Source organism: Solea senegalensis, linkage group LG2, assembly GCF_019176455.1.
Source record: "Solea senegalensis isolate Sse05_10M linkage group LG2, IFAPA_SoseM_1, whole genome shotgun sequence".
NCBI lineage: Eukaryota > Metazoa > Chordata > Actinopteri > Pleuronectiformes > Soleidae > Solea > Solea senegalensis.
Window position 1 is genome coordinate 34,688,893 of NC_058022.1, and position 24,394 is coordinate 34,713,286.

The 24,394-nt window shown below is 42.9% G+C and overlaps 3 protein-coding genes across 7 annotated transcripts; 2 read left to right on the forward strand and 1 right to left on the reverse strand.

The window, feature by feature from the left end:
• The first annotated feature begins 231 nt into the window (after positions 1–231).
• Positions 232–2,682, forward strand: lipt1 (lipoyltransferase 1). Of its 3 annotated transcripts, none has more exons than XM_044018764.1 (4): positions 232–286; positions 1,260–1,788; positions 1,872–2,093; positions 2,171–2,682. In XM_044018764.1, exons 2-4 carry the CDS (start codon positions 1,296–1,298, stop codon positions 2,578–2,580), a joined length of 1,125 nt encoding a protein of 374 aa, XP_043874699.1. In that variant the 5' UTR covers positions 232–286; positions 1,260–1,295; the 3' UTR covers positions 2,581–2,682. The 3 variants fall into 3 exon arrangements, with proteins under 3 accessions (XP_043874699.1, XP_043874706.1, XP_043874692.1); XM_044018771.1 differs by having other exon boundaries at positions 285–339; XM_044018757.1 differs by lacking the exon at positions 232–286 and adding an exon at positions 293–592.
• A 782-nt stretch (positions 2,683–3,464) lies between these two features.
• eif5b (eukaryotic translation initiation factor 5B) lies at positions 3,465–18,081 on the forward strand. The gene is made up of 26 exons (XM_044014709.1): positions 3,465–3,575; positions 5,855–5,974; positions 6,119–6,176; positions 6,254–6,403; positions 6,475–6,976; positions 7,058–7,203; positions 7,291–7,368; positions 7,458–7,608; positions 8,658–8,750; positions 8,862–8,948; positions 9,044–9,103; positions 9,180–9,460; positions 9,590–9,697; positions 11,915–12,025; positions 12,101–12,168; positions 12,256–12,397; positions 12,483–12,614; positions 13,991–14,173; positions 14,253–14,414; positions 14,809–14,940; positions 15,025–15,156; positions 15,304–15,380; positions 15,455–15,619; positions 15,766–15,904; positions 17,215–17,376; positions 17,651–18,081. Exons 1-26 carry the CDS (start codon positions 3,541–3,543, stop codon positions 17,756–17,758), a joined length of 3,582 nt encoding a protein of 1,193 aa, XP_043870644.1. The 5' UTR covers positions 3,465–3,540; the 3' UTR covers positions 17,759–18,081.
• A 358-nt stretch (positions 18,082–18,439) lies between these two features.
• Positions 18,440–22,950, reverse strand: bco1l (beta-carotene oxygenase 1, like). 3 transcript variants are annotated; one of them, XM_044014722.1, is made up of 11 exons: positions 22,723–22,948; positions 21,952–22,080; positions 21,702–21,831; positions 21,178–21,325; positions 20,950–21,097; positions 20,355–20,575; positions 19,872–20,138; positions 19,680–19,785; positions 19,505–19,599; positions 19,219–19,330; positions 18,440–19,142 (listed from the first exon to the last, which is right to left on the reverse strand). In XM_044014722.1, exons 1-11 carry the CDS (start codon positions 22,784–22,786, stop codon positions 18,976–18,978), a joined length of 1,587 nt encoding a protein of 528 aa, XP_043870657.1. In that variant the 5' UTR covers positions 22,787–22,948; the 3' UTR covers positions 18,440–18,975. The 3 variants fall into 3 exon arrangements, with proteins under 3 accessions (XP_043870657.1, XP_043870665.1, XP_043870672.1); XM_044014730.1 differs by having other exon boundaries at positions 21,952–22,057; positions 22,723–22,784; XM_044014737.1 differs by lacking the exon at positions 18,440–19,142 and having other exon boundaries at positions 19,264–19,330; positions 19,454–19,599; positions 22,723–22,950.
• Positions 22,951–24,394: the final 1,444 nt, after the last annotated feature.

Below are 24,394 nucleotides of genomic sequence, written 5' to 3' on the forward strand. Positions count from 1 at the left end.
GGAACGATTTTCTGGCGGATTGTGAGACAGCACGGTCTTGATGTGCTGTGGGACCCTTCAGAATAAAAGCACTTGGTGTTTTAGGAACATTTTGTGTCTTATATATTTTTAAAATACAAACATTGAACCAAAAACAGCCTCATTTTTCTTTCATTTATCACAATCATAACTGTTTAAGAACATTTATCATTCTGTGGATTTGTTTCAGTAACGTGTCACTTTTATTTTCAAGACCAGAAGCGGAAGTGGGTGGTCTTGAATCTTGTCCGTGGTCGCGTCTGTTCAGGTGAGCGCGAGACCAAAGCAGCGTCGTAATCTCACTGTTAATCCACTGTTGAAGTTAGTGGCGCATCTGATTTCATTCATGTTTGCGTGAACGCAGTTGCGGAATAAAGTTTGCGCTCGTTTTCGTTCGAAAACCCGCGGGAATAAGAGTGACGCTAAAGCTGACGCTAGCTAGCAGTGACGTGATCCGCGGTAGGACTTTGAGAGAAGCGCGCTACAGTGACGTCACGCCATGACCTTTTTTTTTTTTAAATGGATACATTTTTAAAAAACGATGTGGATTTATGAGGACGCCATCTTAGATTCGGTGATGTTTTCACACCAGAAATAATGCAAATGTCTGATTAATCTTTTGAACTACGGAGGAATTAGCTTCGCTGTGGTTTCAGCGACTAAATGTCACGCTGTCTTGCCGAAAACATAAAAACTCGAAATGAATTGATTGTTAAAAATATTAGAGCTGAAACAATTAATCGAATGTTAATCGATTACTAAATGAATCGACAACTATTTGATAATCGGTTTGAAGTTTTTTCATGATTAAAACAAGATTTCTGGTTGTTTCAGCTTCTTAGATGTGAATAATATTCATTTCTTTGCTCTGAAGAACAAAGAAAGTGAATCAATTTGGTTTGTGGACAAAACAACACATTTGAGAACATCATCATTTCCACGTTCGACGATCACCGATCAACATTTTTTAAGGTTTTCTGAGATTTCATGGACCAAACGACGAATCCAGAAAATAATCGACAGATGAATAGATTCTGAAAATAATCGTTAGTTGCAGCTCTAAATATCTTTACATGTAGGTTAGTTTTCATTCAGTGATTTAAGAATGTTTTTTTTTTTATGCTAGCTTTCAGCAGCTAGCTTGAGTTGTGAATTCCTGAACGACGTGGTATTTCAACAGTAGGGGGCGCTGTGTCTGTGTAAAAGATCCAAACTGAAGTCTGTCGTCTGTTTTGTTACAGCGTCGTTTTGAAGATGCTTCGTCTTCAGTCGCTGTGATGTCATACATCAGAGGGGCGTGGCCTCTCCTTGGAGGCAGGTCAGGTGTTTGCAGGTGTCTCCATAGAAACCAGTTGTCCAGCAGCAGCAGTAGTGTGGTCCTTCAGTCCCGGTGCACCGACGTGTTCCAGAACCTGGCTCTAGAGGACTGGATCGATGCTAACGTGGACCTGCAGCAGCGCAGCGTCCTCCTGCTGTGGAGGAACCACCCGGCTGTGGTGATCGGGCGCCATCAGAACCCGTGGACTGAGTGCGACCTGACGGCTGTGAGGAGGATGGGGATTCCCCTGGCTCGCAGGCGGAGCGGCGGCGGCACGGTGTTCCACGACCTCGGCAATCTTAACCTGACCTTCTTCACGTCCAAGAAGGCCTACGACAGGAAAAGGAACCTTAAGGTCATCACCGACGCCCTGAGGAGCACCGCGCCGGGACTGGACGTCCACGCCACAGACAGACTGGACATTTTACTCAACGGACGCTACAAGATCTCAGGTGACCCACAATGCAACACTTTTCATAACAATTGTTCACCTGAGCCCGTTACCATAGCAACAATGATGTTGTCACGTTAACAGGAACTGCCTCTCGACTAAGCAGGAAGTCGTCGTACCATCACTGCACCCTGCTTCACTCCGCTGATCGCTCTGCACTCTCCACTGTGCTCCGCCCCTCCTGCCCTGGTATCGTCAGTAACGCCACTCCCAGTGTTCCCTCGCCTGTCGCTAACCTGTTGGACCACGCCCCCATGCTGCAGTGGGAGGAGCTTGTGGACGTACTTGTGCGGCAGTACAACACAGGTACAGCGAGGTTTTTTCTGTCCTGTCCGCTGACTTTAATCTTCAACCACTCACGATGTTTGATTTCCGACCCGCAGAGTTCGGGTTCAGCGCTGTGTCGGCCTTCGTCGACCCGGCTGATGAATCTGCGTTTCCTGGCATTAGCAGGGCGGCGGCAGAGCTGCGCAGCTGGGACTGGACGTTCGGGAAGACGCCGAAATTCAGCGTCCAGACCGTTCTGGACCTGACGGACAAGGAGTCGGCGGTTCGCAGCTCCGCCCACCTGAACATGGAGGTGAAGCACGGATTTGTCAACAGCTGCAAGCTTTTCGTACCCGACGACTGGCTTCCTCCACACCTGAGCGCCGCACTCGCCAACGCTCTGGTCGGCGAGCGTTTCTGTCGCCGCCGAGCATCCGTGTGTGTCGCCGCCGTCGTGTGTGACAGCGGCGACCTGCGGGGGCGACTGCGACGCCTGAGCGACGCCGTGCTGTCAGTCATGAGCTGAGCTCAAACACACGCTGCTGCCCCCGTAGGCTGAAGGACGTCATTACATGGTTAAAACACATGACAAACTGTTTTATTTTTTTATTAAAAACATGAAAATCTCTCCAAAGTGTTTTTCTTGTTTTTAATGTCATTTGTGTTCAATAGTTTATCAATTTCTTCATTTATATTCATTAAAACCATGAAAACTTTATATTTAAACCATGTATTTATTTAACTTATATGTTTGTGTTTTTGCTTAAATTCACTTTTTTTTCAAGTGTACTAATATTAATTTGAAATAAATTTTTTCAGGAAATTTGTCTTATTTTTGTTCTTTTTCAGTTTAGTTCTTTCAAAATAAAAGCACACTGACGTCAAAGAGCGGCGTCACTTCGCATTACGCGTGCGCACTACTTCCAGAGGTGTGAAAAAAGGAAGACCTGTCACTTTGATAATAATTCCTTGAACTGAAGGTTCTGTGTGGTTAGACTATTTTACACATTTAACTATATATATATATAAATATATATATATATATATATATATACATATATACACATGTCATAATAATTACATTCATTATTATTTTAAATACCAGGTACTTTGATTTTTGAAACTTTGTGTATGCAGTATATATATATATATATATATATACATATACATATATATACATATATACATATACATATATATATATATACATATATATACATATATATATACATACATATATACATACACACACTCACATATGTACATAATATTTTTATTACAAATGTATTCATATAAAGATGTCCATGTGTTGTGGCGTCACAACTCTGAGTTCTTTGTTAATTGTCCATTTGTGTGCGGTTGAAGGGAGGGTTTCAGGAAAAGCAGCGGAGTGAGACCTCAGTTGCGTGTGTCTGTCCGCAGACGATCTTGGTCTGATGAGAGCCGTCGGTCGGTGCAGCTCTAACCGGAGAAGCGCAGCGGCAGGATGGGGAAGAAACAGAAGAAGAGCGGGGAGGACAGGTACTGGAGAGGCGGGCCGCCACCACGCACCACCGGTCCACGTTCACACGCGCCGGTGCTTCATTCTCCCGCCGCGTGAAAACGCCACAAACAGACCCCGCTTTCCCGCTGCTTTCTCTATTAGCTTAGCGGCTAAGTGTGCTAGCCGAAGCTAACCACGCGTCAGTGTGAGTGTGTGCACTGGTGGAGGTTTAAAAACGCGCAGAAACGGGTGGAAATCAAACACGCGACAGCCCGCCACGCGGCTTAACACGAGTTAACCTCGGCGTGAGCGGACAGGTTCTCAAACCGAGCCGAGATAGTGTGTGACTTTACTGCTGTTAGCATGTAGAACCTGCGTTAGCATTAGCGCCGGCTCTGTAGGTGCTGTGAGGCTTTAACTCGAGACAGCCTGGGTCAAAGCCCCGGAGCCCGGCTTCTATATTAGCCAGAGTCAACCGGGTAGGCGTAAGTAGCACCAGGCTAAGTCCTCCGTTAGTCCTGGTTCGTCAGAGCTCTGCCACACACACACACACACACACACACCTGGACAGGTAATCAGTGACGTCATCGCTATGTTGACACAGCTGTGGTGATTCGGAACTGGTCCAGATAAGTTCAGTTTTAATTCAGGTAACTAAAGGTTTAACTTAAGCTCTGACTCTGGTTAGTTTGATAACTTGGTGAGGTTTATTTGTTGTTATCCAGCTAATGCCACGCTTAACTCTTGTTAGTTATTATCTGGCTTAACCCTGGTTTAACATCATGATAACATAATAACTAAACTTAGGTTTAAGGAGTTTATCTGGATATAACCAAAGTTAAACGTGGAGTTATTTTGACTAACCAGGGTTAAACGTGGCGTTATCTTCATTAACCAGAGTTAATAGAATAAAACTTGAGGTAAACCTGGTTAAAACCCTACGTTAAACTTGAGTTTAGTTATTGATGGTGTAAGTTAACCTGAATTTAGTTATCGATGGTGTCAGTTAACCCGAGCTTAGTTATTGACGGTGTCAGTTAACCTGAGTTTAGTTATGGATGGTGTCAGTTAACCTGAGTTTAGTTATCGATGGTGCCAGTTAACCTGAATTTTATTTGGCCTGCATGTTAGGTTTGAATCAGTTAGCCCTGAGTTTAGTTATCGATGGTGCCAGTTAACCTGAATTTAGTTATTGATGGTGTCAGTTATTAACTGGTGAATCAGTTAACCTGGATTTAGGTATGGTTTAGTTATTGATGGTGTCAGTTAACCTGAGTTTAGTTATCGATGTTGTCAGTGAGCTGGGGTCCAGGTCAGGGGGCTGATGGGAAATAAAGCACTGAGAGGAAAACACAGTCAGCATTTTGTTGTTGGTTCCCATGGTAACTCACTCACACACACACACACACACACACACACAGTGATGTTCTATTATCTCCACCTCGGTGTCGTATGTCACATGATCAGGCTTTGTCTCCTCTGACCTGAGCCTCTGTTTGTCGTCTGACTGACTGACTGTTGTGACTGACTGGCTGATTGATTGTAGGGCTGGGTGATATGGACTAAAAGTCACATCTGGATATTTTTTAGCTGAATGGCGATACTCGATATATATCTGGATATTTTTTTCTGTCCTTCTGTCCCCCAAAGCTTTATAGCATATTAGATCAAATGTTTTCAATAAGGGAAACCCTTTAAAAAATAAACAAACAGTCCGTTATATAGTTTAAGCCACATGCCAAAGGTCAGAGGTCACTGAAATAAAAATGGAAAAAAAAGAAACAAATCTCTTTCCTGCATGACAATAATATACAGTCATTAATTCAAAAATACAATACTGTTACAATTTTAACAGAAATAAAAACGGACTAACAAACATGACTAATAAAATAATATCTGTGAAAATGAATGCTTCATTGGGTTTGAACAATTTTCTCAATTGTTTCACATATTATGATAAATGTTATATCATATTTCACACAGCTTGTTGATATAAATTAAATAATGTCTTATGTTTTATTATCAATATTGACAACTTCAAGCTTCCATATGTCCAAAAGTGACTGACAGTAATGGAAAATAAGTCAAACTATGAACCAGCTAGTTCCCGCCTCCTCAGCAGAGCTGAACAATAAATCTGACACACCTAGAGAGGCGGGACTTAAGGCAGAACAGCCAATCATCAGCCGGTCACACTTAAAGCTTGCAGCTCATGTATTATCATTGGCGATGTTGTCCCATGTTATATCTCCTTTAGAAATATATCGATATATATTAAAATATCGATTGATTGATTGATCGAGCGATTTGTGTTCAGTGCCAAAGGTGATGACATCGACATTGATGCTCTGGCAGCAGAGATTGAAGGAGCTGGAGCTTCTAAAGAACCGAAAGGAAAGAAGAACAAGAAGAAAGGAACCAAGAAAGATGACTTTGAGTAAGACCACACTCTCTCCTTCATTTGTCCCCTTCTTTACTTTCCTTTCCTTTGACTCCCCTGCCTTTTCCTTGTCACTTCCATCCTTTCTTTCCTTTCCTCTTGTCTTCTGTCTTCTCTGACGTCCGTGTGTCTGTCCTGCAGTGAGGACGACATCCTGAAGGAGTTGGAGGAGTTGACTCTGGAGACGCACGGAGGAAAGGTAACGAGTGAGGAAGAGGAGGATTCTTCATCCTTCAAGTTTATTATAAATCATAAATTTACTGTGTCGATGAGCAGAAACTGGACGTCACAGAGGAGGCGGAGCCTGTCGAGCCGCTGAAACCGGAGAAGAAGAAGACCAGAAAGGGCAAGAAGGGCGGAGCCAGTCCTGAAGATGAGGAGGGCGATGAAGGTCAGGAAGATGCAGAACAGAAAGAGAAGAAGAAGGTGAGAGGTCACATCCTGTTTGACCCCTGACCTGCTCTCACAGGTCTGATGCCTCGTCTTTGCCCCCGCAGGTCGCTTTTGAAGCTCCGCCCTCTGACTCTGACGACGACAGCAGCTCACGTTCTCATCTCAAGACTAAAGGAGGAAAGAAAGGTGGGAGAGGAGCGTCAGTGTCAGACGAGGAGGAGGACGAAGGAGTGAAGGGAGGAGGAGGAGGAGGAGAGGAGGACGACGACGATGACGAGTGTGACGAGTTCACGTCCAGGAGAGAGCAGAAGAAGAAGAGCAAAGGGAAGGCGGCCAAGGCAGACAGTGATGACATGGAGGAGGAGCAGGGAGGAGGCGGGGACTTCAAGATGAAGACGGCGGCGCAGAAGAAGGCGGAGAAGAAGGAGAGGGACAAGAAGAAGAAGGAAGAGGAGAGGATGAAGCAGAGGAAGCTCAAAGAGAAGGAGGGTGGCGAGGCAGCCAAGAAGGAGCCAGAGAAGAACGCAGAGGCCACGCCCCCTCAAGTCACAGTGCCTGCCGCAGCAGAGGCGGAGGAACAGGAAGGGGCGGAGCCAGCTGCTGAGGGTACGCCAGAATCATGTTTTACTAACACGTTGTAAGTGAATGAGTTGATCTATGACGCTGCGTCTTCTTGTGTTTGACCAGAGGAGGGCGAAGGTGACAAGAAGAAGAAGGACAAGAAGAAGAAGAAGGGAGAGAAGGAGAAGGAGAAGGAGGAGGAGAAGAAGAAGAAGGGACCCAGCAAAGCCACAGTCAAGGCCATGCAGGAGGCACTGGCCAAGATGAAGGAGGTGAGGGATTGTGGGAAATGTAGTGGAGAGAGTTGTTGTTGTTGTTGTTGTCATGACGACTGACAGTCAGTGTTGTTGTTGTTGTAGGAGGAGGAGCGAGCCAGACAAGAGGAGGAGGAGCGACTGAAGAGGCTGGAGGAGCTGGAGAAGCAGCGGCTGGAGCAGGTACCACACAAACACCTCCTTCTCTTTCCTTATGTTTGTCTTTACCCATCAGCCATCTCTCTGACTCCGCCCATCTCTCCACCCCTCAGGAGCGCCTGGAGCAGGAGCGCAAGGAGAAGAAGAAGCAGAAGGAGAAGGAGAGGAAGGAGCGGCTGAAGAAGGAGGGGAAGCTGCTCACCAAATCCCAGAGGGAGGCTCGAGCTCGCGCTGAGGCCACGCTCAAACTGTTGCAGGCTCAGGGTAATCTGCCTGTCTGTCTGTACGTCTGTCTGTCTGTACGTCTGTCTGTCTGTACGTCTGTACGTCTGCAGGAAACTAAGTAAGCAAGTATGTACTCGCTTACTTAGGAAGTATATACTTGAGAAGTACGCTGGGAGTATATACTTGACGAGTACACAAGTATGTGGTTGTTTCTCAATACTCAAGTATGCAAGTATGTATGTATTGTTCTGCCGTTTGAATGGTGGCTGGCGCCAAGTGCTGCAGCATCATTAGCGCCACCGTAGAGAAAATGACTCATTTCTCGCCTCAAATGATGTTAAAACTTTGTTCCGGGACAAAGAACAATATTTATTTCAGATTTATATTTCGAAAATGTATTCTGGGATACATGGCCATCCCAAGTACGCTTAAGTCACCTCCGATGCATACTTGGTAAAAATGGGCGGAGCGAGAACACTTCCGGGTTTGAGAACCGTCCTCACTGTTCGCTTACTTGAGAATTGGAACAGAACTTGGACTGAGGCTGATGACGTTTTCACAAGTACGGGAGTACACAAGTACACACAAGTACGCACAAGTATGGATATTGAGACATGGCCATTGTCTTCATAATGAAGTAAAAGGATCAGTAGCGTTGAGCTGTTGTCCACACGGGGGCAGTGTAACATAATCTGGAGCTGCTCCTCAGGGAGAAACGTTCATGTTCAGTAGTTATGAAGACGCTGCAGCTCCGTTACCATGGTAACCTCTCTGTTGAAATGGCCATCCTATCAGAAAAGTCTGATCTGAAACTGATTATTTGTCATTGATTATTTTGATTATATTTTAAACTAAATTTAGATAATCTTAATTTACACTGTGCCTCAATTTCTCATTCACTGACAGATTATTTACTGTTTTACTTTTCATTGACAGATTATTTACTGTTTACTAATGGTTTCACTGTTTATTGACAGATTATTTACTGTTTACTAACTGTTTTACAACAGGGTTTCACACTGTTGACGGTGCAGTGTGAGGATGTTGATGTGTTAGGTGATCAATAATCATGTATTGATTGTGTGCAGGTGTTGAAGTGCCATCCAAAGACTCTGTGCCAAAGAAGAAACCAGTTTATGGAGACAAGAGGAAGAAGAAGCCCACTGCTGCTTCTCCTGAAGGTAAACACTGCTTTTCCTGCCTGTACACAACAACAACAACATTACATGTCATTTAGCATGTCATTTTCAACAACAACAACAACAACAACAACAACCACCTGTGCTCCACAGAAACATCAGTGGTCACGTCACCAACGCCAGAGACTCCCGAGCCGGTCGCCAAGGAGACGGAGGCCAAGACACCGGCTGCACCGCCAGGTGAAGCCCACAGGATGTAGAGAGGAGCAGGAGGAGAAAGACGAGGAGAAGGAGTGCTTTGTTTAATTATTTGTTTGTTTGTTTATGGTAAACAGAAGTGAAGCCTGAAGCTGCCGTGGACGACTGGGAGGCCATCGTCAGTGATGAGGAGAAAGGTGAGGACGTGGTGCTCTATTACGACACACTGATAATCTGAGATTTTATAGATGAAATGCTTGTGTTTCCTGTCAGAGCTGAAGAAAGTTCACATTGAGGTGAAGGAGGAAACGGCGGCGCCTCCTCGGACGGCGGCCAGCGACGATGGCGAGGAGGACAACGACGGCGACGAGGAATACGATGACGAGGAGGAGGAGGAGGAGGAGGAAGAAGAGAGCGAGGAGGAAAAGGAGTCGACACCAATGGCGGCTCGCGGCAAGAGGAAGGAGAGTGAGGACGAGAGCAGCGAGAGCGACGATGATGACGGGAGGACGAAGGAGGAGCGACTGTACGACCGCGCCAAGAGGAGGATAGAGGTGAGACTCTGGAAGCTCAGCAGGAGTGAGTGCTCTGCTCTTTTTACCTGTCTCTGTTCCACCCACTCGGTGTGTGTGTGTGTGTGTGTGTGTGTGTGTGTGTGCGTGTGCGTGTGTGTGTTCCTATAGAAACGGAGGGCTGAGAATCTGAGGAACACTGACACGGAAAAGTTAAGAGCTCCAGTGGTGTGTGTGCTTGGACACGTCGACACCGGCAAGACCAAGATCCTCGACAAGGTAAATAATAACAGTGTAAACTATCTGTAAACCATCTGTAAACAATAGGGATGGACCGATATGACTATTTCCGCCGATACCGATATCCGATATTAATATTGCTGCTATGGCCGATAACCGATATCTACCGATATCGATATATGTTTTAAAAAAAAGTTTCTGAAATGATAAAAGTTTGTACAGAATGAAAATCATGCAAGCTGAATTTTTGAATGTCTTCCTTTATTTTCAAAACATGTTTTACCTCCAAATAACAAGGTCACATAAGACACAAGTAACCAACTACAAGTAAAGGTTTTTATAAACCTTTACCACTTGTAGCAAGTGTGTAACTAAATTAAAGTACAGTTTAACTCCCTCAACTCACTAAACTCCTTTGAGAAAGTTTGGATCATAAATTACAAACATGAACATAAATAAAAATAATACCCTGCCAAAGTTACTGTAACCGAGATAAGGGCGTCTATACTGGGTACGTAAATAAAGTCAACAACCCTTCCTCCCGGCAACAACAACCGCGCCACTTCCCTTCACAATAAAACTACACAACAGATATGAGAAACAATACCTGACAAGCTCTACTAAGAGCTGCCATAATAAAAAAAACATGTTAAAATACTTTATCAAACTTGCCAGTATTCATGGCAACCAGATATTTATTCAATTGCAAAACATCGGAAAAGTAGCGCCGACTTGGCAGGTTGTTGCGGGGTTCAATATGCGCTATCAACCGTCGGAACCCTCGGCTGGTCGTCAAGAGCAATCATTTCCATTACCTTGATCGTTATTGCCCTGGCCACTGTCTTCCTTTGGTCGAGTCCCAGCTGCGCTGCTTTCTTTTTGTCTGCTGCCTAATGTTACTAGCGTTAGCTTCCTGCCGTTGTTTGTGTACTTCAGGGTGGCAGTTTTTCAAATGACATAATCAAATTTGTGGTATTGAATGACTTGACGTGGAACCCTCCGCGCATTACCTCGACTTTGCAAGTGTTGCATAATGCTTTTTGCGTATCTTCTATCAACACCCTGAAGAATCGCCCACACCGCTGACATTCTCTCTCCTCAACACACACACACACACACACACACATCTTGTGCTGCGCTTGCGCCACTGACACTGTCATATGCCCAAACAAATGTCACATGGTCTCCCCTTCCCGACACACATACACAAACAGCAATTAGACGGGTATAAACATCGGTTGTTAAAATCGGCGCAGTTTTACTCATTGAACCGATGCCGATATGTTAAAAAATGACGAACATCGGCCGATAACAATATTAATGCCGATATATCGTGCATCCCTAGTAAACAACAATGTAAACTATCTGTAAACAACAGCGTAAACCCTCTGTAAACAACGGCGTAAACTATCTGTAAACAACAATGTAAACTATCTGTAAACAACATAAACCATCTGTAAACAACAATGTAAACTATTTGTAAACAACTTAAACAACAGCGTAAACCCTCTGTAATTAGCGTAAACCCTCTGTAAACAACAGCGTAAACTATCTGTAAACAGCGTAAACCCTCTGTAAACAACAGCATAAACTATCTGTAAACAACAACTCAAACCATCTGTAAACAACAATGTAAACTATCTGTAAACAATTTAAACAACAGCGTAAACCCTCTGTAAACAACAGCGTAAACCCTCTGTAAACAACGTAAACCATCTGTTAACAACAGCGTAAACCATCTGTAAACGACAATGTAAACTGTCTGTAAACAACTATGTAAACCATCTGTAAACAACTTAAACAACAGCGTAAACCATCTGTAAACAACTTAAACAACAGCGTAAACCATCTGTAAACAGCAGCTTAAACCATCTGTAAACAACAATGTAAACTATAAACAACCATGTAAACTATCAGTAAACTATCTGTAAACAACAACTTAAACCATCTGTAAACAACGCAAACAGCATAAACCATCTGTATACAACAATGTAAACCATATGTAAACCATCTGTAAACAACAATGTAAACCATCTGTATACAACAATGTAAACCATCTGTAAACAACAATGTAAACCATCTGTAAACAACAATGTAAACCATCTGTAAACAACATATCCGTAAACAATGCAAACTATCTGTAAACAACAACTTAAACCATCTGTGAGGTAAATGAGCTTCACCCACTCTTTATTTACTCTTTACTTTGTATGTATGTGTATGTGTGTGTGTGTGTGTGTGTGTGTGTGTGTTTAGCTGCGACACACTAACGTGCAGGACGGTGAGGCTGGAGGAATCACTCAGCAGATTGGAGCCACAAATGTCCCCAAGGAGACGATCGAGGAGCAAACGAGGATGGTTAAGAACGTATGACACACACACACACACACACACACTCAGACACACACAGATGATATCATATAAAGAGTTGTGTTTGTTCAGTTTGAAACAGAAAACATCAGGATTCCCGGCATGTTGATCATTGACACACCAGGACACGAGTCCTTCAGGTAAAAACCTGGAAAAAAGCAAACCCCGGAGTGGCACGATAACGTACGGCGATCGCAGCTCGTGACTCCACCTCTTTGTTTCCATAGTAACCTGAGGAACAGAGGCAGCTCCCTGTGCGACATCGCCATCCTGGTGGTGGACATCATGCATGGTCTGGAGCCTCAGACTCTGGAGTCCATCAACCTGCTGAAGGAGAAAAAGTGTCCCTTCATCGTCGCCCTCAACAAGGTCTGAACCTGCCGCTCACAGGCCCCGCCTCTTCCCAGTTCCCTCTTCCTGTTTATCTCACTGTTGTTGTTGTCGTCGTCGTCAGATCGACCGTCTGTATGACTGGAAGAAGAGTCCGGACACGGACGTCGCGACCACGCTGAAGAAGCAGAAGAAAAACACCAAGGACGAGTTTGACGAGCGAGCCAAGGCCATCATCGTGGAGTTCGCCCAGCAGGTGGCAGAGTCCTCCACCACTCACACACTGATACTGCGCTCACTTTAACATGTTTATGTTTAAAAATGAAAGCAGATTATGTGTCAAACAAACATGACAGTGGAATTAGCAGAGGTGTTATGGTGGCAGTCATCTTGTAATCCCATGTCAGGGTCGGTGAGGTTGCGACTTTCCGAGTTCCGACTACAAACAGAACATGTCATAAAAATATAGATAATGATAATATAACACTAATAAATAAATATATATGTGTATATATATGTGTATATACATATATACACATATATATATATGTATATGTGTATATATATACATATATATATATATATATATATATATATATATATATATATATATATATATATACACATGTATGTATATATATGTGTATATACACATATATATACATATGTATGTATATATGTATAGACTTATACAACAATCATTAGCTTGAAGTGTTTAAGGTATATGCTAACGAAAACTGAAGACAATTAAGATGATAGTTCATTAAAGGTTTAATGAAACATGCATGTAGCAACAAACAATCGTAGCATAAAGTGCAAACAGCTGAGTAAACGGATAAGGCACTGGCCTAAACAACACAAAAATAAATAGGCCTACTTAAGGTTTTTCTTTCATTTTTCTTTGGCATCAAACACTACAATGAGGTTGTTATTAACGTTTTGTTCTCACTGACTCAAATATAATATCAGTGCTCACAACTGTTACTACACTGTTATAACGTTACAGAAAACACATGAAATATGTGTGCTAAGGCTAATGAATCAAATCGTCATGGCTAATGTTAACGTTTACAGCTATCAATAGGAGTAAGTAGTAAGTCAGCTCTCTGTTTACGCTAATGTTAGCAGCTAACTAGCCAGTTAGCTTAGCGAGACGACGGTCCCTCTTCGTCGTCGTCAGCCACAACGTGCTTCCTTTTCAGGCGCTCGTGTATCGCGCTTGTGCTGCGGATATTGCATTGCACACTGTTTTCTTTTGTTTTCTTCAAATGCTCCCACACTTTTGAGCTCCGTTGCCGCTGGGTAGCCATAATACCAGAGAGCCCGTCTGGTATAACTTCCGGTGACATCACGGCTGACCCAAATTACCACTACTGCGCATGTGTGTCAAGGACAGAAAGGCAGACGCGGCAGTTTTGAGAGAGAAAAACACAGCATCGACTATTACATTTGTTGTCGACTAATCGTGGCAGCCCTAGTCGTGAGATGATTCCAGATTATTGTTGCTAGTCGTGAGGTGGTTCCAGATTATTGTTGCTGGTCGTGAGGTCATTCCAGATTATTGTTGCTAGCCGTGAGGTCATTCCAGATTATTGCAGTCTCATGGATGTAGTTTGTGTTTGTGCTGCTCAGGGTCTTAACGCCGCGTTGTTCTTCGAGAACAAAGACCCCCGGACGTTCGTGTCGTTGGTTCCGACCTCGGCCCACAGTGGTGACGGGATGGGAAACCTCATCGCTCTGTTGGTGGAGCTCACACAGACCATGTTAGCACGCCGGCTAGCACACTGTGACGAGCTGCGAGCTCAGGTCATGGAGGTGAGAGATTATTTTTATTATTATTATTGTTGTTTATGTTTCCGCTTCAGTGTGTTTACGATGTGGCCCGCGTGTTCAGGTGAAAGCTCTTCCTGGGATGGGAACGACGATCGACGTCATCCTCATCAACGGACGTCTGCGGGAGGGAGAGACCATTATTGTCCCGGGGGTGGAAGGACCAATCATTACACAGATTAGAGGTTTACTGCTGCCTCCGCCTCTGAAAGAGCTCAGAGTCAAGGTAAACTGCCCAGATTATTAAATTATGTCAGATGTTAATAAAGATTAACATCTGACATCTGATTCAGATTAGAGATAAACTTGTTGTGACAAATAATAATTTCTGACCTTAGGTTACAGTTTATTGTTACAGATGATGGCTTTAATTTACAGATTATTGTTCCAGATAAATGTTTCAGATTACAGATTATTGTTGAAGACAAATGCTTTCGATTACAGATTATTGTTACAGATGATGGCTTTAATTTACAGATTATAGTTCCAGAGAAAGGTTTCAGATTACATGTTATTGTTGGTCATTGATACAGCCACACTCACAGTGATTGATTGATCTTTTGATTAATGGATTTCTTGGATTGATTGATTGATTGATTGATTGATTGATTGATGTGTAGAGTCAGTATGAGAAGCACAAGGAGGTGTCGACATCTCAGGGTGTGAAGATTCTGGGTAAAGACCTGGAGAAGACGTTGGCGGGCCTCCCCCTGTTGGTGGCTCACAAGGACGACGAGATCCCCGTGCTGAGGGTAACACACATACGCACGTGCACACACACACACACACACACACACACCCACACAAAGATTAACAGTCTCATGTTGTGTCTTCAGGATGAACTGATTCGTGAACTCAAACAAACTCTGAACTCCATCAAACTGGAGGAGAAAGGAGTTTATGTTCAGGCGTCAACTCTGGGTTCACTGGAGGCTCTGCTGGAGTTCCTGAGGACGTCCAAAGTCCCCGTCAGTCTCTCTGTCCTCTCTACATGTCTGTCTGTCTCGATACATGTCTGTTTACCTGGTTTTGTGGCAGGACCTTTACTTTGAAAGTCAGCAGGAAGTAAAGAAGTTAACCTCTCTCTGTGTGTGTGTGTGTGTGTGTGTCTACAGTATGCTGGTATCAACATTGGTCCAGTCCATAAGAGGGACGTGATGAAGGCGTCCACCATGTTGGAACATGACCCTCAGTGAGTGACATTTTAGCTGCTAAGGCTAACATTAGCGACACAGTGATGTCAGAGATGTGTGTGCGTGTGCACAGGTACGCCGCCATCCTGGCCTTTGACGTGAAGGTGGAGAGGGAGAGTCAGGAAATGGCCGACAGTCTGGGAGTTCGTGTCTTCTCAGCTGAGATCATCTACCATCTGTTTGACGCCTTCACCAAGTACAGAGAGGACTACAAGAAGTCCAAGCAGGACGAGTTCAAGTGAGACAACACACACTCTTGTCTCACACACACTCACACTGTCTCACACACTAACTGTCTCTCTCTCTCTCTCTCTCTCTCTCTCTCTCTCTCTCTCTCTCTCTCTCTCTCTCTCTCTCTCCCTCCCTCTCTCCCTCCCCCTGTAGGAACATTGCTGTGTTTCCAGTCAAACTTCGAGTTCTTCCTCAGTTCATCTTTAACTCCAGAGATCCCATCGTCATGGGTGTGTGTGTGGACGCTGGAGTCCTGAAGCAGGGGACGCCGCTCTGTGTCCCCAGCAAAGGAGTGAGTCACCTGACCTCACTTTATCTGACACCAGGAGAACAATTGTTACAGATTATGTTTTTCTCTATAAAATAGAAAAGAATAATCTCAGATGTATGGATTTTTTCACTTCCGATATGATACCAATATTGCAGCCTTGAGTATTTGCAGATGCCAATTTTTTAGTGTGGAATGTTAGAATAGACTTGATCAAGTGATATTTTTTAAAAAGAGAACACTAGTATGAGAACAACTGACCCATTTATTATTAACCAATGGTTACATACATTTTAACCTTCAACATAAGAATATTGGACGTTTTTCCATGTTAATTTCATACAGTCTATGGTTCATTTAATCAGGAGGAAAGTACTAAGTGGTAATGGGGGTGTTTTCAGAGCAGCCGTGTTTCACAGGTAACAGTGTGTCTTCAGAGAAAACCCCCCTTCCTTGTTTTCACTATTTTGGATTAGCCAGGGTGAGCGACTCATCCCGCAGGTAAACCCGGAGCCCGAGGACCGGCCCCACGGACGTACTTCAGGACACATTTAAAGCACACAAAGCCCTTGGCATGGCTGCTTTTTGGGGTATAATTAATTAACGTTGGCTGTTGAAAGTCGGCAGGTGGTGCTGGTTTATGAAATAATGTTTTTGCAGCTCGCTTCAGGATGAGCTAGCATGGTGCTAATGGCTAATTCGCACTCACTGTGCGGCTTCGTGGTCTCTGAGCTCAGAGGTTAAAGAAAAATGTTTAACCTCTGAATTAGCAGTAGCGCACACACACACACACACACTGTTGTGATCATGTGATGGACATGCATCCAACACGCAGAGCCCACGTAATCACAACGGGCGCTGCTGGATAGAAGAGCGGGAGCAGAATGGACTATTGTATCGAAGCGTTTATGTCGGAGATTTTAGAGGCAGTCCGATATAATCCGATATGCGTTTTTTGGCTGATATTGGACTGATATCCAATATCAATATCGGATCAGGACGTCCCTACTCAGATGACAGATTATTGATTACATACATATACAGTGTTGCATTTGCAATTGATCCGTTATTGTCACAGACTTCATTTACGGTTTCCAGATTCTTGCCTCCAATGGCAGATTATTGTCCCAGATCTCCAGTTGGTTCAGAATGAAAACAATACATTATTTCAGATTAGAGATAATTGTTTTATATTACAAATTATAGTTACAGATGGTTGCTTTAGATTACAGATTATTGTTGCTAGTAATCAAGATTGTTTCAGATGATAAATTACTGTTTCTAGTAATCACAGAGGTGACAGATTATCACAGATTAGGGTGTGTGTGTTTCAGTTCGTGGACATTGGTGTGGTGACGAGCATCGAGATGAACCATAAATCCGTGGACAGCGCTAAGAAAGGTCAGGAGATCTGCATCAAGATCGAGCCCATTCCCGGCGAGTCCCCCAAGATGTTTGGCCGCCATTTTGAAGCCACCGACATCATGGTCAGCAAGGTGAGGCCCTGCCCACTGAGGCAGACTAGCACTGTTGACCTCCAACACAGCGGTGCCCCGTGTGAGGCTCAGAGGTCGTGTTATGTCATTCCACATCAAAACAAGACACTTTCATTTTGAAAATGCCAACATTTTTCTGTCATAATGAAATATTGTGACATAATCTCAGCTCATGTCGCACACCCTGACTGAACAGGTGCCTCCTGACCCCCAGATCATTAATAATGCCAGTCATGTGACCTTTGACTTCCTGTGTTTGTTTCCCTCGTCTCAGATCACGCGGGCGTCGATCGACGCGCTGAAGAACTGGTTCAGAGACGAGATGCAGAAATCTGACTGGCAGCTGATCGTTGAGCTGAAGAAGACCTTCGAGATTATCTGAGGGACCTCACACACACACACACACACACACACACACAGACTTCCTCAGATTACAGGAAAGGAAAAGAATTAAAAAAAAAAACAAGACGTGAAAGTGTTTTTCTGTGAGAAACGAACCGTTTTTACCACTGTTGTAAACAGTGATAGTTTAGACATCACACACAGATGCACACACACACACACTCAGTATTCCAGCGTGCCTGTTCTCCAGCAACTACGTTGTTTATTCTTTTTCTTCTTCTTCCCTGTGGCTCCTTCATTTCCCAGGCTCCGCCCCCCATCCCTCCAGGTGCATTATGGGATCTTACAGAGGAAATAAATAAATTGAGAAAAAAAAAGATTCTTTGGCGGCTTCACGTTGCGTGCGTGGTTGTTTTGGCGGCCATGTTGGACTCGAGGGCGTTTGAACTGAAGATTTTAACGTGTTTTTTTTTTTTGCTGCGACCACTGATGTAATAAATGTCCTTGATTCTGATTGGTCGACCTGGATCTGGAGTGGGAGAGCGCACGGACCAGGACTGTCGATCTAAAAGTGATCAAGTGAAATAATCATGGAAAAAATCCTGGATCATTTTCACTGAGGTCACTTTAGAATTGTCTGAATTCACTGCTGTGAAAAGATCAATTTATCTGAGATTATCATCTGAGGTTATCATTTGCTCACAGACACTGAAGACAACTGTTGTGTTTTTCTTTATTTTTATTTCAGAATAAAACATTTCAGCTCCTCAAAACAAAGATGAACTCATTCACCGTCAACTGCAACAAATGTCAAATTTATGGCCAAAAATAAAAGTGAAAATCAAATTTTATACCAAACAAAACAAATCTTTACATTTATACATATCTTCATTATCTAGACCCAATTGTAAGTGCTGGATGTATGATATATTTATTAGATAGTCATATTTACAAAGCAATTAATAATAACAGAAAACTGAAGGCAAAGCATCTAATATTAACACTTCAGCAGTTTTCTCATGGACTCGTTTAATAATTAAAATTAAAACCTTTTAAATTCATATCTAAACTTGCAATGTTTGACATCTTAGTTTTTCTTGCTTATTTTAAATTATCGAAAACACTTTAAAGTCTACAAATATACAAACATTGAATGTATATCAGTTTTTTTGCATAAAATTTGATTATTTTCTGAAAACAAATGTACACAAAGCTAAATATTACAGAATTTACAGCGGGGAATAATAAATCGAACCGTTAGCCGACGTGCTGCACGGCAGCCGGGATAAAATACCCGTGAAGGTCCATGTGGACACTGGCGGGGATTGTAGCTCGGGCGATTTCTTTGAAGGTTTTAGCATCCAGTACGAGCATGAACGGAGAGACTTCGGGGTCCGATGAGATGATGGACGACAGTACGACACCTGGAGGAGACAAACGAACCAGACGCCGTCACAACCTGAGAGGAAGAGATCGTTAAAAAACAAAAACGTCACTTACCGTCATCCTCCTCCACGGCTCCGGGAGACGCCACAAACACCGGCTCTGACGGGAAGCAGCTCTCCTGTCTCCACTCCACGTGTTTCCTCTCGACGATGTCGATCTTTGCAATCTGTTGGACGACATATTTAGATGGCGATCGGGAAGTAAAGCCCCTCCCCCTAATACACAGACTGAAAAATCCAAAATCTACTTATATTTCTGTAGTGTGCGACAGACCAAAGTTTGTACTCACATTAGCCGTGAACGACTACAGTTTTTGGTCATGTTTTTGCAGGTGTGTCACCTTGTTAGGATGAGGGGACCATTCCACCCTGGATCCATAGAAGTATCTGTACTTCTTGGTGTTGTAGTTGTAGTTGATTCCCGGCAGCTCCAGACCTGAACAGGTAACCACACGTTTGTTTGGGGACATAAACCCATGTTTGAACCCTAACATGTCAGCAATGAGGATGACAGACCTCGGAATATGGTGTCCGGCTGGCAGTAGACGGATCCATCCTCCTGGACCACTGCCTGGGCCGACGTGTCCGTCAGCGTCACCAGGTTGGTTTCTCGAGCAGAGTCCTGGAAAACCAACCAACCCACAAATGAATGAAAGAAACCTGAAGGGAACTCAAGTCCTCGGCTTGTATATTCCCCCTTAACTGTACCTTTTGGACATTGAGTGGCAGGACAAATCTCTGGCAGGTTGGTCTGGAGAAATCCTCATGGGACTGGATGAAGCCATTGGCTTCCTGCATCAGATTTTTGAAGTAAAACATGTTGTACAGACTGCTGTCCTTGTAGCTGACCAGGTCAAACACCACGTGACCGTCTTCCTCGTAGGCGTTGATGTGGTGGAACACCACCAGGGCGTCGCTGTAGAATCGGGTACCCACCTCCTTTCCGGTCTTTCTGTCAATGATGTGAAACAGTGTCTGGGTAGACACAGACATAGAGGACACTGAGGACAGGTCATAACATATCAGATGATTTTATTTTGATCTTTTGCAGATTCCTCGTGGAAATTTGCCCCTCCAAACAGAACTATAATGGATCAAGAGTAGAACCCTGAGGAACTCGTTGTGTAAGTCCATGATAACGATATAAAGCTATTGTATGTGGTTCTAATTGTACCAACTGTGAAACCTTACGATGTCGTCTTTGTCGAATTTGAGGCAGTTGCCCCAGTTGTCCTCTCTGAAATAAGCCGTGCCCAGTTTGATGATGTCCAGCTTGAAGGGCTGCTCCACGAACACGATGTAGTTGTCGGTCATGCCGAAGCTGTGGAAGTAGCTCGGGCACAGACTGGATCTGAATGGAATGGCACAGATCTTCTGCACTTTCCTCAATGCTGGCTTTTGGCTGTCTTTATCTGGAACAGACAACTTGTGGGTTACGGTTTGACCTGGATGGACTCCTCAAGGCACTGAAGAACCAAGGAGTGGATCCATCCCACATCAATACAAAGTTTGTAAACTACAAGTCTTTTGTTAATTGGTTAATTGGTCTTCTCTGAGTCTCTAACAGTCAGACCTTGCCAGTTCATTTTTACAGGGCAACGTTCCTGATAAAAGACCTCCATGTAGGACGAGTTGATAGGAGTCCAGTCGTTACGTCGTAAATCAATTACACTGTTAGATAATATAATATGTTTATTGGTGCCATCGGATAAAGACAGATGACATTTTTATGGTGTCGAGAGTTGAACATTTGAAACATGTCTGAGCTCCAACACCATAACTGTACCTGAAGCATCGCCCGGGACTTTGAAGATGACAAATTTAGGAGAACCAAAGCCCAGGATCGCAGTGCCCATGTTGTAGGTGTTGCCCTTGTCGTCGTAGTGAGGGTGAGCTGTCGCCAAGTTCAGGGCGATGTGGTTCCTGTAGTTTGTCTAGAAGTTTTTTGGTTTGTTGAAAGAGTCAGTGTAAGTATGTGAACCCGATCAGAGACTCTTTAGTGCAACAAACTTACCCTGCCAACGGTGTCCAGAGTCACAGGATCGATCTGGTTTATGTAGTTGATCTCAGAGGAGGCGTAGTAGTCCTGGCCATAGCGAATAATGTTGATCAAGTTGTTGTCGGTAAAATCAGGGATGATGTTGCAAAGATGAGTGAACGTCCTGGCAACAGAAACATCGTTTTCTCTTTTAGTTCTGCAGAGTTTTGTTCGTCCACGGATGATCCTTGTGGGTCTGTTTTTAGGTTTTAGGCTAAAAAATCTGACTTGGGCTTCAGTCTAAATATTTACTGTCTTTGGATGCAAGAACATTTGAGAACGCTAATGTTTGCAGAAGCCACTCTGGACATTTTCTAGAACTTCTGCCAGATCTTCATCTGGATGTTCTGGACTTTCATGTCTGCAAACTGAAAAGTGTCTTGGTTGGTCTGTTTTTCCTAAACCACAAGAACCTTCTCTGGTCATAGTTGGTAACGCTGATGAGTTGCCCAAACCTTGTCTTGGATTGACGACAATAGATTCTGGAGAATGTGGTCTACCTGGAGAAGATGTTCTTGCAGGGATCTGGGTAGGCCATGGTTCCAAACTCAGTTACAATGATTCTGTTGGCCTTCACATTTCGCTTGTAGGTGTCGCTCTTCAGGAACTTACTCCTGTACGTCACCTCACCTGAAACAATGACAACAAACCCTTGAACGTGTGCCGAAGAATCTGACGCTGGATCTGGAGACTTTCCTGCAAGTATAATCTGATAATAATCTGATGTTCACGTTTATCCACAAGTCTGACCGTCTCTGAAGGTGAAGCTGTGGATCTGCGACATCCCGTCAAACCAGTGGTTGTACTTGGTTCCGCCCACCGAGAACAGGCCCGGTCCGTTCCTGAGAAGAGTTCCCTGCAGCCATGATGGGATGGATCCTACAGGTTAGCGAAAACACACACGCACGCACGCACGCACGCACACACACACACACACCACAGGTGTTTTCATATAATCAAACTTAAATTTTCTGCTAAAAGGGTAAAATGGGTTTCTCAGCAGTAAAAATTTACTTAAAATTTTTACCAGCCTGCACAACGACCAGTCTACCTGCCCACCTACACTTTTACCTACCTACCTTTTTGCCTGCCTACCCTGAAGCTGTAGTTAAGCTGCAGTAAAACCAACTCGATCGGTTCTTTTAAATCAATGTAGATTGATTTTCTTTAAAAAAACAAAAAGGATTATTGATCTGTTCTCATTCTTCCAGGCATTTCTGACACTTTCTAATAAACTGTGACTTAAATAAGAGGGAATCCAGTTATTAAGACATGTATTCATACTTTAAGGGTTTCTACTATGAGTTTATATTTGAGGCTTGATTGAATAGTTAATAGAGTTATTAAGACACTTAGCAGATGTATGTTAAGGGTTTTATATTTTATTTTTAAACAAGCTATGGATTTAGTTTTTAAGACATGTATTGGTACTTAAATGTTAAGGTGAAGGTTAAGGGTTTTCTGTCTTTAATCAGATCAGTGAGTTAAGTGAAGTTATTGATTAACTGAGTAGAAACTCACCTGTAACTGGAGCTGTCACTGGCTCTGGAGTCTCTGAGCCATTTTTTCCAAAGATCCCCTGCATGTTTGTTTCCTCTCAGTGTATTTTGGTTTGTTTTTCCCCCACAATGCACTGCTCTTTGCCGTTCTGTGCCGCTCTGTGCCGCTCTGTGCTCACTCGTCAGACTGACAGACTCCCTCTGTGGACGTGATTATCTCCAGAATCACCGGAGCGGAGTAAACATGGAAGATTACATAACCACTGTGCTGTGGACTTCAATTCCCCTTCAAAATAAAAGCCCCTTTCACTGACATGACAATAACAGGCTGCACATTATGACCCATTTATATACGTACACGTATGTCATTTATTTGACAAAGATGATGACTTTAAATATGTCTGGTTACATAATTCAACTCTTCAGCCAAACTGACATGTTAGTTTTTTCTGTGGATAATAACATTAATCATAATAATATATGTTTTCACTTTTTCACAAAATCACATTCTATAAATGTATAAAACATTAGTTAAACACTAAAATCAAAGTTAAAACATTTACTTCATATATGTAAAAGTAAACCGTCACTAATTTGTTCATTTTTTATCTATTATAATCTTTTATCTTTACCTTTGTCTCAGATGTAATAGTTTGACCTTTAGAGTTTGTGTAATTGGTTAAATTAGTTTACAGCTTTACAGCTTTTCTTATCAGGTCACAGATGACAGAGTCAATCACACAATTCAACATACAAGGGCAGTATATTCACTATATTCCACTTATAACTCTCTTTAGAGCGCTATATTACACTTATAACTCTCTTTAGAGCGCTGTATTCCACTTATAACTCTCTTTAGAGCGCTATATTACACTTATAACTCTCTTTAGTGCGCTGTATTCCACTTATAACTCTCTTTAGATTACACTTATAACTCTCCTATATTACACTTATAACTCTCTTTAGAGTGCTATATTCTTATTCTTTAGAGAGCTATATTCCACTTATAACTCTCTTTAGAGCTCTATATTCCACTTATAACTCTCTTTAGAGTGCTATATTCCACTTATAACTCTCTTTAGAGCGCTGTATTATATAGCTCTCTTTAGAGAGCACTATATTCCACTTATAACTCTCTTTAGTGCGCTATATTCCACTTATAACTGTCTTTAGAGAGCTATATTCCACTTATAACTGTCTTTAGAGCGCTATATTCCATCTATAACTCTCTTAAGAGCTCTATATTCCACTTATAACTCTCTTTAGAGCACTATATTACACTTATAACTGTTTTTAGAGCGCTATATTCCACCTATAACTCTCTTAAGAGCACTATATTCCACTTATAACTCTCTTTAGAGTGCTATATTCCACTTATAAGCCTCTTTAGAGAGCTATATTCCACTTATAACTCTCTTTAGAGCTCTATATACCACTTATAACTCTCTTTAGAGTGCTATATTCCACTTATAACTCTTTTTAGAGCTCTGTATTCCACTTATAACTCTCTTTAGAGCTCTATATTCCACTTATAACTCTCTTTAGATCACTATATTACACTTAAACCAATTAAAACCCTCTTTAGAGCACTATATTACACTTAAAATCCAATTAAAACCCTCTTTAGAGCACTATATTACACTTAAAACTCTCTTTAGATCACTATATTACACTTAAAATCCAATTAAAACCCT

What these genes read in the sequence shown, in the direction of transcription:
- lipt1 (XM_044018757.1), top strand. Translation starts at nt 560, where the DNA reads ATGTGGATTTATGAGGACGCCATCTTAGATTCG. An exon ending in CGGACGCTACAAGATCTCAG is followed by an intron (nt 1,789 to 1,871) that starts GTGACCCACAAT and finishes TCACGTTAACAG; the next exon opens with GAACTGCCTCTCGACTAAGC. An exon ending in TGTGCGGCAGTACAACACAG is followed by an intron (nt 2,094 to 2,170) that starts GTACAGCGAGGT and finishes TCCGACCCGCAG; the next exon opens with AGTTCGGGTTCAGCGCTGTG.
- eif5b (XM_044014709.1), top strand. Translation starts at nt 3,541, where the DNA reads ATGGGGAAGAAACAGAAGAAGAGCGGGGAGGACAG. An exon ending in TGGAGACGCACGGAGGAAAG is followed by an intron (nt 6,177 to 6,253) that starts GTAACGAGTGAG and finishes GTCGATGAGCAG; the next exon opens with AAACTGGACGTCACAGAGGA. An exon ending in AGACCAAGATCCTCGACAAG is followed by an intron (nt 9,698 to 11,914) that starts GTAAATAATAAC and finishes GTGTGTGTTTAG; the next exon opens with CTGCGACACACTAACGTGCA.
- bco1l (XM_044014722.1), bottom strand. Translation starts at nt 22,786, where the DNA reads ATGCAGGGGATCTTTGGAAAAAATGGCTCAGAGACTCCAGAGCCAGTG. An exon ending in AGTGACAGCTCCAGTTACAG is followed by an intron (nt 22,081 to 22,722) that starts GTGAGTTTCTAC and finishes GCTAACCTGTAG; the next exon opens with GATCCATCCCATCATGGCTG. An exon ending in GGTCCCCTCATCCTAACAAG is followed by an intron (nt 19,331 to 19,504) that starts GTGACACACCTG and finishes GTCGTCCAACAG; the next exon opens with ATTGCAAAGATCGACATCGT.